The 14,207-nt window shown below is 41.0% G+C and overlaps 1 protein-coding gene across 3 annotated transcripts; it reads left to right on the top strand.

Moving 5' to 3' along the window:
- The first annotated feature begins 2,521 nt into the window (after positions 1-2,521).
- LOC310922956 (uncharacterized protein) lies at positions 2,522-12,628 on the top strand. 3 transcript variants are annotated; one of them, XM_083883982.1, is made up of 9 exons: positions 2,852-2,917; positions 4,243-4,388; positions 5,418-5,488; positions 7,758-7,863; positions 8,686-8,859; positions 9,594-9,693; positions 10,642-10,730; positions 11,489-11,627; positions 12,057-12,627. In XM_083883982.1, the coding sequence occupies exons 2-9, from the start codon at positions 4,369-4,371 to the stop codon at positions 12,063-12,065; spliced, it is 708 nt and encodes a 235-aa protein (XP_083740108.1). In that variant the 5' UTR covers positions 2,852-2,917; positions 4,243-4,368; the 3' UTR covers positions 12,066-12,627. The 3 variants fall into 3 exon arrangements, with proteins under 3 accessions (XP_083740106.1, XP_083740107.1, XP_083740108.1); XM_083883980.1 differs by lacking the exons at positions 4,243-4,388; positions 5,418-5,488 and adding an exon at positions 2,522-2,585 and having other exon boundaries at positions 2,705-2,917; positions 12,057-12,628; XM_083883981.1 differs by having other exon boundaries at positions 2,800-4,388.
- The last annotated feature ends 1,579 nt before the right edge of the window (positions 12,629-14,207 follow it).

Consider the following 14,207-nt stretch of genomic DNA (forward strand, 5'->3'; position numbering starts at 1 on the left):
CTGCTTTTATCATAATGTATATCCCTGTACTTCTGTTCATCCTCCATTTCTCTTCTTTCTGTTACCTTTCAATTAATGAAAATATGGGCTTTGCTGTAAAATTGAGGGGGAAGCAAGAGAAATCATATGAACAGATATGGTGGATGGAATGCTAAAGCCTGAAATGCTGCTGTTCTCAGCACTGGGATGTGATGGAATATTTGCTCCTGCTCTCCAGAACAAGAAATTTGACAACCAGATTCCTTCTCCAAGGCTGCAAAGGCCAAATGAACAATGGAATACAGGCAGAATTCCTGGTGTCCCTGTGAGATCAGCAAAGTTGTGAGGAGATGATGTAAGATGGAGTGTGCAGGAGGCATAAATGGTGAATGAGCAAAAGAAGAAAAGCTTTTAGGATGAGTCAGAAACAAATTGCTGTTTTAAAATCAAATTTCAGGTGAAGTGTTGGTCTTTGTTACATTACACAGAGTCCAGTGTAAGGTGAAGTCAGAAAATGTGAAGTTTAAAAGAAGAATTCTATTAATTAAACTTGCCTGGGACAGCTGACAGGATTTAATGTGTTCTGTTTCTTTAATCATCTCTTAAAGGCTCAGGCAACTGTCAGAATTCAGGCAGCAATCAGAGGATATTAAACCAATCTTCAGAGTGCTCCTGGACATGACACATTTAGTGTTTCATCACAGAGAGAGGAGTAGGAAAATTAGATAGCTGGGCTTCATATACCATTGCCTGGGAAACAGAGGAAGACATAAGTGAAAATTGTGAAGAAATTACCATTTTCAAGTGCATGACTGCATGCCAGAAATTGTATTATCTGTCTCCCTTTGATAATATTCTGGATAAAAATACAAAGGTCTACTGCTCTACTCCTAAATTGTTAAATTCTGACTTTGAGTGATGTGCTACCACAGCAAGTCAACAGGAAAGGTAAGATGATGCAGGTTTGCTTGACTTTTGCAGGAGTTTACTGTGGTGAGATTTTTCAGGACATAATGAAAAACTCTGCCCAGGAATTGGTGTTGTGGGAGCAGAGAAAGGCGGTGCCTAGGATTGCTTTTATGGAAGCAGCACATCTGCCCTTCCCAGGAGAGCAGGCCTTGGGACATTGCCTCTTCTTGGTGCCAGAGTCTACCCTGGGACTTCCCAGGTGTTGAGGGCTTTTCCACTCAGATCTGGTGATCCAGGAGGGGGTGTCTGGTCTGCAGATGTCCAGGCAGAAATCGGGTGTTCCATTGCAGCCCCAGATCCTGTTCATGTTGTGCATGGACCTGGTGCACAAAGCTGTCCTGGGGCAAGATTTCAGTCTCAGATTCCTCCTTAGGGCAGCATTGGGATAGAAGTAAACCTCAGAGTTAAAATCTTCGGGCACATAGCTTAAAATGTTCTGCCCACTGTGATGAACAAACAGGATGAGGGATGCAGTTCTGTAGCTCACACAGAATGTCCCTGTGCTGTGATTTTTTGGTAGGTGAGAGGAGTGATCAGCACAGGATTATTCCAGCTCAGGGTTTGCCAGGTGGCTGCCCCATCCCTGGAAGTGTCCAGGGCCAGGTTGGATGGGGTTTGGAGCAACCTGGGCTAGTGGAAGGTGACCCTGTTCATTGCAGGGGTGGAAGAAAATGGGCTGTAAAATCTCTTCCAACCCACACCAGTCAGTGGTGATGCTAGTGCTGCTGATATTGTCTCCTTCTAAATTTAGTTTTTTCATCAGCTGGGATTTCTCTTTCTCCTCAAGGCAGGTTAATTTTGTGTTCGTTTCATTTTTTATCACTTTTTTTAAAAGTTTCTGTTTACTATCCCCACACAGTGGGGTTAAAATTAGACGTTTTTGGTTGTGAAACAGGTATGGCTAAAGAAAACTCTTCCCTAACTGCGGCCAAAGAAAGTGGGAGAAAAGTACGGAAAGTTTTGTATTCTGGCTGGGTGTGTTCTCTGCTTTCAGGTCAGACATCTGAACCTGCAGGGGTTATATAATACTTCACAGCTGACTGCAAGGAGTTGTAGCCATATGTCTGTATTAGTAATTTCTAATAAAGGTGCTATGCAATGGCTTTAAAAAAGCAAATTCAGATCTACATGGTGCCATGTTGTGAATCCTGGGTAACCGTGTGCCTGACTTGGGCTCTTGAAAATTTCAGACCCAATAGACAAATCTGTTACAGTGAAAAATGAGCATAAAACATGAGAAAAGTTTTATTTTGAGACATGGTTTTATTGATTTATAGTGAAACACTTTGAAATGCCTCTCAAATGTATCCTTATGAGTCACTTAAGTTTATTTCACAATGCAATAATACAGTAACATCATAGAAGTAAGAATGTGTATTGTAATTTTTATATAAGTTATATATTTGTGAAAAAATCAATGTCTTAAAGAATGGGGTTACATGGTATTTTATAATACAGAAATAGCTTTAATTTAATGCATGTTTTTTATTTATGGTTGATTGTATTCAATATGGAGAGATTTGTAACTTGTTGATATTAATATTTTACTTACATAAAACTGATTGTGAGACTTTATTTTGTCATATCACTTTGAAGCACCTGAAAATAAAGGGTGATGAAATACTTCCTATTTAAAAGTAAGTTTTAATTTTGGTTGTTTTCATCTGTAGGAAAATTGTCAGTTCCTTCCCTTTCAAGTATTTTTAAAGAGTTTATTTCTAATGAGTAAGTCACACTTGGTTTATTAATGTTGCAGGGGGGGGAAATTTCACACCTGAAGTACTGAAACACTCCTGGAAGAAATCACTGAAGCAACAGGACAGATCAATGCTTAGTGGCCTGAATTTTGAGAAGTGCTTCCATTTTCTTCTCTTGGTATTTTCTTCTAAAGAATGGTGTAGTTCAGAATTTGGAAAAACCAAAGGTTTTATCCATGCTGGAGGAGTGACATTGTTCAAGACGGAAGCAGGTAAATGTGTTTATCTCAGTGTGACTTTGCTTGGCACATTACTTCCAGATAAAGTAATGTGCCAAGCAAGGGTAATAAATTATGTAATCCAAGGTGTAACCTAAAGAGTGAATTACTCGAAAGGAGGAAAATTGTGTGAATGAGTAATGCGGCTGTTTTAATGGCAGACTGCCACTGTGATTATTGAACAGCCTGAGAAATACTGGAAAGGTACTGGAGTGCAGCAGTGTTGTTATCTTGTAGCGAAAGTTTGGAATATTTCAGTGAAATCCTGAAAATGTATTTTAAATCCGAAAAGAAAGTGAAGTCCTATGAAGCCAATACGTTTTAAAAAGCACAATCAGTAGGCACTGGATTTTGTGTGGTTTTTATTTTAAAGTGCAGGATTCGCAGAAGCCAAGCTCATCTATGTGCTGATGGCAAGCTGCAGCCAAGAAAGGCTGTAATTGAAGCCATTCTAGAAGTCACTGTATCTTTCTTCCTGCCCCTGATGTGCTTTTGTTGTGGACCAGAGCCAGAGAACGAACCCCAGTGAAATCCTGGGTTCACTATGGGCAAACACCCTTGGTCAAGGTGCAGTTAGTCCTTTGTCCTTTTGTTTACACACACAGGAGATGGATTTTGCTGCAACAACTGAAAGAAATTCCATTGTTGTGACCAGGGAATAGGTGTAAGCTGAACCTGTCATGGTTTCAAGCCTTGGTAACCTTTTCTGGGCTTTATTTGTAGCAGTCCTGATAACAAGGTTTGGGGAATCTGTAGCTTGTGCTTGGTTTTTTACCATCAGGACCCCTGCAATTCTGCAGAAGGGGATACTGGTCTCCACAGCCATCTTGAACCAGATCTGAAATGAATTAAGATTAAAGATCATGAGCAATTCCATCTTTCACCATTAATTTTGGTCAATAACTTTGGTTTATTTACATGTCGCTCACTGAAGAAATTAAATTAGCCTGGATGTCATTATAGAATGTATAACTTGGCACTTGACTCTGCTGAGTTCCGGAAACCCAGACAATAAGTGGAGGAAATGGGTGTGCTGTGGAATACAAAGCTCTCCACTGTTCCGGTCTGCTGGCACTGGGTTTATTTGCTGATACCCAAGTGGGCACTGAGAACACAAACCAACTCAGCCTCTGCAGCCCTTCCTGAGGCCAGGTCCAAACCCGCTGCATCCAGTGAATGGCAGTGATGTCTCCAAGTCAGGAGTTTGGGGTTTGGAATCTGCCTCATTAAAACATCTCACCCAAGGAAAAACTGCCAAGTGCATTTCTGCATGCTTGATTGAAATCTGACAGCCCTAGGTAAGGGTAGTTTTTTATCAGCCAATCTGAGGTTCCCAGTGAGCAGCTGGGAGCTGGAGCCAGAGGGGAATTCCCTGTCAGCCAGAAGAATGGAGCATCTGCAGGAATTATTGCTTCACACTTCTGCCTTGCATCTGAAGAAGGATCATGCAATTTCTTTCACTGAGGTACATATTAATTTCTTTGGTCTAGTCTGTTGTAAAGCAATCTTCTGGCAGGACTGAGAATCTCTTATCTACTGCTGTAATATTAAGTGCTGTTGGGCTTTAGCCAAAGCAGTATTCTTTCAAGAATTTGCTAGGCATTGATTTTTAGAGATCATTATTTATCCTTTGAAAAGCAAAGTTTAAAGTTTACCTTTTGCTGTTAATGTAACTGTGGTTGGCATGTTTACATAAGCAGCTAGCTCCTGTCAAATTAGGAAATCCATGTTGGGATTTTATCAGTTAAGCATTAGTTTTGAAAGCACAGTGCTAAGAACAATGCATGTGTTAACTTCAGTTTTAATGCAGTTAAACTCCACAAAGTTTGGGTGTAACTTGGGAAGTGTTTGGGATGACCACAGAGTCAGGATCTTGTGCAGTAAATGTTGAGAATTTTTAAAGACTATTTAAAATAGTAAAGGAGCACAGGTGCTAAGGTGTGAATTTCTGTCATCACTCATCCTTGCCAGATGAGTATTTTCTATTCTCAAAAAAATGAAAAATTAGTCAACAAAACTTAATGGGAATTAATCCAGTTATGGGATTCCCTCCTTCCCAGCTCATCCCTCTTAGATGGCTTCAGGACCATCCTTTAAAAACAATGTCTGTTCTAGGAAATTGCGAATACAATCCAAGTTTGTTATCTGTAAAAGGTAACATAAGCCTAAAAGGAGAAGAGAGAAGTGCTCCTGACAGATACCTTAGTGTGTTGAAATTTAGGTCATTAAATGAATACCTCACATCTGATCTCAAAAATTCAGAAATAGCAAGATTAATGAGACATTTTTATGGAACTACCTGGTTTCATAAAGGAAAATACACTGGGTAAGTTATCCGGAAGTTGTATCAGTTTAAAGTTAATTAGTAATTCTTTATAGAGAGGGATGCTGTAAAGCAAGCTCAAAATCCACAATCCACAGCAGCAGAAAGGAAAGTTCGTTCTGCTGCTGACAAAGTCTGGAAGAAAAGGTCTTTTTCCCCTGTTGCCCTTAGGATGTCCTTTCTGGAAGTTCTGCTGTGTGTCCTGGTCCTGGGCAGCCCCTTGCTGAGTGACGCTTCGCAACGTAAGATCTTCTGGAATTCTGCCTTGTGGCTTGTCAGAGCAGGGACGTGCCGTGTCCACTCCACTGGGGACTGCTGGGGGGGCACTGCAGTCCCTCTGGGGGATTGCTGCTTGGGAATTCTCCTTAGGTTTGAGGCTGGGTTTATCTTAAATAACAGCAAAACAATGCAAATGTGAAAACCTTGGTGCGACAGCTGCTGTCCTGTGTTTGGCATCACAGGGAAGAGGTTACAACCATGTGATTTTCACCTGATACTCAGTATCCTGGTGGGTTAGGATCATTTTGAGTCAGTCTCTGAATTTCAGAAAGGTATTTTTAAATGACCTGAATGGTTTGGTTCTTTTTCTGTGGGGGAAAAGAAACCACTTAGTATATGGCTTTAAAAAATCATACACTTTTTTATAGCAAGTGTTCTTAGAATTTTTTTTGTTACTAGCAGGGAAAAAATCATCAATAATTAAGAGCATGACAACCAGAATGCATTGATAGAAAAGTTATTTTAAGTGAGAACCTAAGCAATGGCATTGTCTCAGGTTCTGTTAGAACAGACTAGTATTGGCCTGCAATTATTTTATGGGAAAATTTCCCACATATTTTATTGATATATTTATTTATTTTATCATCACTGTTCTGTACTGGGTAGCTACCAGTTACTTGTAATTTGGTATCCCTAAGCTGATAGTAGTGTAAACCAGCTGCAGTTACTATTTTTCTAATAAGAGTTTTGGGTTGTGATCTGAGGAATTTTTTTATGCTAGTCTAAACTTTCATTTGCAAAAAAAAAAAAACAACAACAACAACAAAAAAAAAAAAAAAAAAAAAAAAAAAAAAAAAAAAAAAACAACAACAAAAAAACCCCTTACCACTTGAAGGCTAACTTGGCATTTATGTAGACCACAGCATTTTTGAAGGGCTCAGCAGTGAGGTCCTTTATCACATGGAATATTAGAGCATTAATATGAAAGGGCACATACTCCCTCTCCTAGCAGAATCACAACTGGTGGTTTTCTGCTGCCTTAGTGTTTTTTGTATCATTGCTAAAATAATTGTAATTGTGTTACTGATCAGAGAGGTAGCTAAAAACATTGCTTATCTCCTACAGGAACCATGCCAAATGCTGCCTGGGATTTTTCATTGTTCTGGACTTTACAGCCGTAACACATGACCTGTAGGCAGGTTTTATTGGAAAATGTTTTAGTGCTGATGCCCTCTTGAGAGGAAAGCATGCAGTGTTATGTAAATGGATTGGTACAAGCCTTGGTCACTGTAATCATTTGGATTTATCTCTGATAAGCAGCAAATGTTGGATTAGATGGACTTGGACAGTAGAAAGGAAAGAGGCTCCCATCTTTTTTTGCAGTGCAGACTGTTCCCAGCACAGTTCCTCTGGCTAATAACGCATCAACCAGGGGTTTGTTCCTGGTGGAAACTCCCTCTTACCATGGCAATGACATTAAAGCTGCTCCAGCTGTTGCCTGCTGTGCTGGGAAGGGTCTGCTCAGAGATGTCGGCCCATTCTGACTATGGCTTCATTCCAAACGTGGATCCTCTCCCTGGGAACAGCTGTGCACAATTATATTTGGCTCTGTCGGCAGTTTGGGGGCTTGTTGTGTGTTCAGGTTGGTGCCTGGTTGAGCAGGAGAGGAACAGGTAGCGAAGGGTGTAGGGTGGGAGTGCCAAACGAGCTGGCATTTGATGGCTGATTCAGGCTGCTGAGGGAGTTATTTTTAGCCAGCCAAATACCTGTGAAATACTGTAAACATTCAGATTCTGGAACATAATTTACAGCCCGGTGTTTACACAGCAGAAGAGATAGAGGAGAACCAACACTAATGCAAACCAGATCCTTTTGCAGGCTAAACCAAGGAATAATCCCATTGTAAAACACACAAAAAGGTTCTAATTTGGATTATAACTGGAAGGTGGGAAGCTAATCAATCTCAATACTTTTAGTCTTTGCTAACACTCCAGAGATGATCTGTAGTGTAATTCAGACACAACCACACTTAAAATTGTGAGATAAAAATCAAAACAGCACAAGCCATAAAACTTGGAAGATAGGTACACATTCAAGGTAAAGTAATTTAGGCAGGTAAATTTTAAATTCTCAAACAGCTTCAAAGTTTTCAAGGGACGAGTTACTGGAAAGTATGATTTAGTATCATCTACAGAGTACATATGAAGCTTAAATTTCTGGTGTAATTAGCAACATACCCCACTGACAGTATGCTACTGTATAACTGCATTAAATACTTGTTTTAATTCACAGCCAGCTGCACTGGAGTTCCAGACTTTGAGAACTGTCTGAATAATACAGACGAATTCTGTCCTAAAACTATTCCTTGTTGGTGTAAAAATGGAGAACCTTTTTGCAGGTAGTGTGTGGGCTTGCTTTGTTTGTTTAAATATGCACCATGTAAATGTCAAATATATTCTAAATAATGAACTAAATTTAGACCCTGCAAAGTGATCCATGAAAATAAATGTTGATCTTCATTCACAATCTGCATAAGTGTATAACTCTGGTACAAAGCATCAAATCTGGGATCTGGGCATAGCATTTTCTTTTTAAAAATATGTGTGAGCTTCTTAATGTAGGCAATCACTGTAATCCTTAAATTTTATATGCTCTCTGTTCTCTTGGCTATTTATTTGAGAACTGAATTAGCTGTGCAATTGCAAGTTCATTTTTTTTCCTCAGGTTGAACGAATTGTCTTCTGAGTTAAAAAACAAAACAAAACAAAAACTTAATGTTCTGCTCTCCATTATGTAGTTGGGTGGTTTTTTCCCTTTTAAAAAATAAGTGCCATAATGACAGCCAGAAGTGTGGGGTTTCACTTCCACTCAGCAGCTTTGCCATGCTGACAGCTGACAAAGACACCTTTGACCTGAGCCAGGCCACAACTTGGGTGCTGCACCCTGTTCCCAGCAAAGCTTCTTATCTTGGACTCCTGAAATACCAACTTGGACTTAGTTACTCAGAGCCTGGCAAACTGCTTTTGTGTCAAATCTGAAAACAGATGGGCGTAACTAAGATAAAAAAACACCTTTAAACAAACAGGAAAACTGTGAATCTCTTGGCCCCTGCAGTGTTGAATAATAAATAATTACATAGCAAAATATTATACTTTTTTTTTGTATTGCTTACTTTTGAATTAAAATGCTGTTGCTAAAGGTGAATATTTTTTATTTGCAGATGTAATTACTACAGAGTGGGTTGGCAGGAGTACTGGTACATGGGCCCCAAATGTAACCATCTTTGGAGCACTCTGGATTTCATATTAGTGGCAACTCTTCCTGGAGTGGCACTGGTTATCATAGTGGTTGTAATATTTTCCGCTGTCTACTGCTTGAAAATGCAAAAAGTTAGGTAAGTGACTCTGGGTGCACTTATAAGGAGTTTTGTACTCAAAATGGAAGTACAGCAAAAGGAGTCTGGTATTCTGGCTGATTTTTAACCTCTGGAAGTTTAAAAGCATAAGGTTGCCATACTGCCAAAATACTATTTATACAATTTAAAACTAACTCAAAGCATCTTACCTGAGCATTCAGCACTTACTCAGCATTTTACCACTGCACCGTAAGTCATTGCTTTTCTTTAGGGCTCAGCAGGCAAGCTTTAAAGATTGATAAGTACATTTACTACTTAAATTTAATACTACCAAATGTCTGTTTCTGCTTTATTTGCTCTTAAGGACTGGCTTTTTAGACACAGGTTTTTTAAAAAAAAAAAAAAAAAAAAAAAAAAAAAAGACTGATAACCATTGACAAGAGGCTTGGAGTTTAAACACCATTCCTCCCACTCTTGGGTCTCAGATATTGGCAATTTGAGCTGCTTTTTGCTTTCAACATTTCTTTCCCATGACACCTCTCCCAGGTACACAGATAGTATGGGGTTTTTCTTCTGTCACTGAGCCCCAGTAGTGTGTCACTGGTACTTGCTCTGACATAGAAAAACTGTAATAATACCCAGCTCTTGTACAGCCATTGCCACAGGACATCTAAAGCTCTGACATGGCTGTTGAACCAATCTGCAGCGCACAAAACATCTGTCAAGACCCTCACCATTTTTAATGCTCTGAATTCCCATTGTTCCCCCCGCAGGAAGCAGCCAAAGCCTCCATCCAGTGGAGCACAGCAGAACCCTGCATTCAGTGCTGACACAGCTGCCAGCCTGGGGCACAGGCACCCTCAGCCAGCTGGGGTAAGAGATGGCAGAGGGGGGCACAGCACAGCCCCCAGGCCTCGGTGATTCAGCACTATGGGATGGGAAGAGAAAAAAGAAAAAAAAAAAAAAAAAAAAAGGGAATTTGAGTTTAAAGTCTCCTTTGATTTCCAAGATCAGCTGAATGCATGTGAGAAGGTGAAACTCGTCATCAAGCATTAAGTGAAACTAATTTGCATAGGAGAAAACAAAGAACTAGGGATTGTTTTTACAGAGTGTTAAAATATGTCAATTTTTGGCCAATTAGAAGATCAGCTTTAAAAAGAGATCATGCTATGCTGTGCCAGTTTTCTCCATTAGGCAAGATGTAGTAAAGACCATGGCTTCAACTAGTGGGTATCAAGAGAAAAGATGGATAAATACCATCTAAAACCAATACAAAGTACAAAGAATCACTGAAAGGGAATATCTGGTTGTGTGTGTGTTCATTTCCTCATTTGGTACTTCAAAGGATTATTTTACATATTAAGGAACACACAGTGTGTGAGAAGGAGACATTGAAGGCTGTCTGAGTAAAGGGAGAAAATAATCTAGTCTGCTACATTATTTCCTGCTAAAACCATCTGTAGAGTATCAATAGCTCGGCAATGCAGCAGATCTGAGCCTGCCTTTACCAGGAGATGGTGCTGTTCAATTTTTAACTAATTTGGAATTTAGTCCTGCCGATGCTGTTGTTCCCAAGGTGTGAATCAGACCCAATCGCGCAGTTTGGTAGGGAAGAAAACCCTTTGTAAAAGGAATCTTTTTGGGTCAGGGCTGCAGGACTTACGGCGTTCTCACACCCCAGACTGAAAATTGTAGCCCAGACAAGTAAGAAACTGGTTTATACCTTCTAATATATTGTTAGAGCTGCAGAGCTGGTTATTCCAATTTGCTGTCATTTTGCTCTGTTGTCATATCTGCTCTGTGTAAATCCCCTACACACAGGATGCCTGGGTTGGACAAATTCCAAAAGTTGTACTGAAAAGACAAGATTTTAATGATGCCTCAATTCCAAATGAAAGGCAGAATTACAGGTATGCTGCTATGTTTTGTCATTTGTGCTCATTCTCACTTTATACCCTGGTTTGGAGACTCAGAATGACTTTGCAACTTTGCCAGTGGCACGGCAAGCAACAAAGGTCCAGTAAATGGCAAAGCTTTTGACCGGATTATTCACACACAAATCCTAAAATACTGCTTTATCCAGAGGCTTCTCTGGTTTTCCTCTAATCCCAGAGGCATTCATTATATTACTGTTTAGAAACAGTTCCCTGCTTGTGCTTCCTCACTTGAATCCCCCTCAGCACACAGCCAACTGCTGCAGCTCTTACTGCAACTTCTGCAGAGAACTTGTTTGCCAGGGTGCAGCTCAGTGAGAGCACAAGTCTCCTCACACGTAGCAGGGTTCTGCTGCAGAGACAGGCTGGAGCTTGCTGATGTTTCAGTCCCTCAAGGAGGTCTGGTTTTTTTCTATATAAATGTTGAAATTGTTGAAGGTGAATTTAAAACATTTTGAAAATAATTGTAGGAATACAGAAAACTAGGTACGTGGCATTGTTTGTTGTGAAAAGAAAATAAAAACTGTAAGAGAACGTTGCTTCTATAAATTCGGTCTTCTCTGTTTGCAGGATGAGGGTGTGACAGTAAAATGAACTTAAAAGACCTTTTAGATGTTATTGCCTCAGTGCATACAGTAGTAAGCTTTAATATTTTTGCATTTCAGTTCAAACTAACCTTTGTGCAATTTGCAGTATATTATAAGGTTTTAATAATCTTTTTCTCTTTTGCATAGTCCCATTTATGCTCAGCCTCTAAGGACAGCAGATCCAGCATCAGATTATTTCCCTCAGTCCCGAGCCCAGCAGGATGAGTTTGACTACCCCAGGAAGGATTTGCCTTATCCAGTTTATCCAGAGGCGAGACAGTACCGGGTACATATCAAGTACATCCCTCTGCATATTAATTACATATTCTGCATATTAATTATATCATCCATCCCTGTACTGAACACAAATCATCACTAAATTGATAGTGTTTGTCACTAAGTAAAGATGTGAGCTAACAGAAAGCCAACAGCCACCTTTCATTGTGCAGGTGTTTTCTTCAGGAACATTACAGACCCTGCTGAAATGTTTTTAAATATTTCCAAAGCTGTCTCAGTTTGTGTGCACACAGTGGTAATGCTTTCAGTTATTTGCATGAAAATCATCTTCCAAAGCTCTTAGTGAGTGCACACTCAGAGGCAGCACATACTAAGAAGAAAAATATATAAAAATGTAGTTTGATTACAGATTATTTTAATAGCAAGCATACTGGGGGGTGTGTGTCATGCTACTGATTTAATTCTAATCTCTTTACAGAGATATTAAGAACAAGTACTTCCTATATCAGAAATGTCTTTGAATGCTGCATGGTCACTGGACAATCCAGGTGCAAGACCCTGGTGGGACACAGAGGAAATTGCCATCATTCTTGGAGAGCACTAAGTTACTGCAAAGGGAAGGCATAGGGGATAACTGTAAAAGAAAACCTGATATGACATGACATTAAAATGATTTATTTACTGTGTAATTGGTGACAGCTTTGTGTGAATCCCTGATACTGCAGTGCACAAGAGTCTGGCCCTGGCAGTGTGGTACAAACACAGACAAGGACTTGGCTCTCTGTCCCAAAATTTATCAAATGCCTACAGACCCATTCCCTTGCCCCTTGTCTTTTTCACTTTGTCTTCCTTCTGTATTGAACCCAACAGCTGGAATGGTTTACCTTTAAAACTGCCTTGGCATGCTTTGTAACTTTTTTTGTAAATGAGGAAAATAAATTAAGCTATGGAAAATTGCTGCTACCTTGCCACTAAGTAACAAATTAAAAAGATTGAAGACTGGGATTTATTTCCCATTTACCAAAAAGTCTGAAGCATATTATATTGTGATTTATGTTAAATGATTTTCCTTAAGTAATATGTGAAACTATTTGACAAAACCAGAATCGTAAGGATTTTAGAAAGGGTTTTTTTTTGGTATTTGGTGTTCCCCTAATGTAACAAAAACGCAAAGTAGGCACGTTTCACTGGGTTTACTTCTACTGCTGCAAATAAGTTAGTCTGGTTCCCTCTCTTATCTTCAGAAGCACACAGAAACAGTGTTAGCACATCTGTTTAGAGCCCAGACTATCAGTTTAAACCATTCTGACTGCAGAAATTCAGATCCAAACGTGTGAGAGAGTTGTGTCAGTGAATCTCTTTTTCTGTCACTTCTCAGTCTTGGGTGGTGCCACAATCTGACAAACTGTGGTGTTTGTTGACCTCAATGCAGCTCTGTTGTACCAGCCTCAGAGTGACCACAGAATGTGAGTGTTCAATTCACATTCCACCACTGCTGGGAAAAGAAGTAGGAGGAACTGATAAAGGCAGTGCTGTCAATACCCGTGGTGCTGGCAAGAGCAGAGCTAGCTAGACTTGTCTCTCTCACAGCTTCCCCCAGTGTTCAGTTTTGTCATTACCTTTTCCAAGTGTTTTCCACTTCATTCTTTAATTGCATTGGGCAGTTTGAAATAATTTTGTCATAATAATGTCTGTCTCTTGCTGGAGTTAGACAAAATGACTGGAATGTCCTTCCTGCTAAATTTACTTTGGTGTGTTATGCGGCTTTACTCTCTAAAACAAAACAAAACAAAACAAAAAGAGGGGGAGAAGGGTAATTTGTATCAAAGTTCTCTGCTGAGGAGGTGAAAGTCAGGAGGATGAATCTTTTGAGAATTAGAGAAGCTCCATGTCTCTCTTGGCCCGAGGAGGCTGAACCGGCCCCAGCAGTCCCTCTGTGGCCAGTGGGGTCACTGGGGGTGCCCCGTGTCAGGGTGCCCACCTCGGGTCCCCTGTGCCGGCCCAGCCCCCGGAGCCCCGTGCTCTGGCCCCAAACCCCCAGCCTGGACCCTGCCCTCCCTCGGGTGGCTCCGAGCAACACCCTCTCAGCGTCTGAGCGCTTTGGGCACTTTCTCCGGAATCCCCTTCTGCCTTCAGGCTTTACTGGGAAACACAGCCCTGGCTCTGGGCTCCCCTGAGGAGCAGAAGACACGGAGCAAGCACCAAGCGCTGCCCGAGTCCTGCTTTGCTCAGATTTGTACAGCGGGCTCTCAACCTTGGGACAAAGAGTAGTGCACAAGTACCTAAAACATGCTACGCTCGTTATGAGAAGGTTGATGTCTGCATCTCAACTACTTTTACACATTAAAAAACCGGTTCAACTTTGTATTTACTTGTCACGTTTAACCGGGCAGGTCGCGTTTTGAGGCTGGTCAGAGACCCGCAGCACTGGAACTGTTGGCCGAGCTATTTACATGTCTCGTGTGTTATTCCCCAGCTGCCCGCGGTGTCTTTAGGGCCGGGCGCGGGGTGTCCCCGCGGTCCCCTCACGCCGCCGGGGGCGCGGGGGGGTCTGTGGGGGCGGCGGCGGCTGCGCCTGCTCGGCGCGCGGGGGCGCGCGTGACGTGCGGGGGGCGCGGAGCGGGGCCGC

Source organism: Zosterops lateralis, assembly GCF_965231275.1.
Source record: "Zosterops lateralis genome assembly, chromosome: Z".
Classification (NCBI taxonomy): domain Eukaryota; kingdom Metazoa; phylum Chordata; class Aves; order Passeriformes; family Zosteropidae; genus Zosterops; species Zosterops lateralis.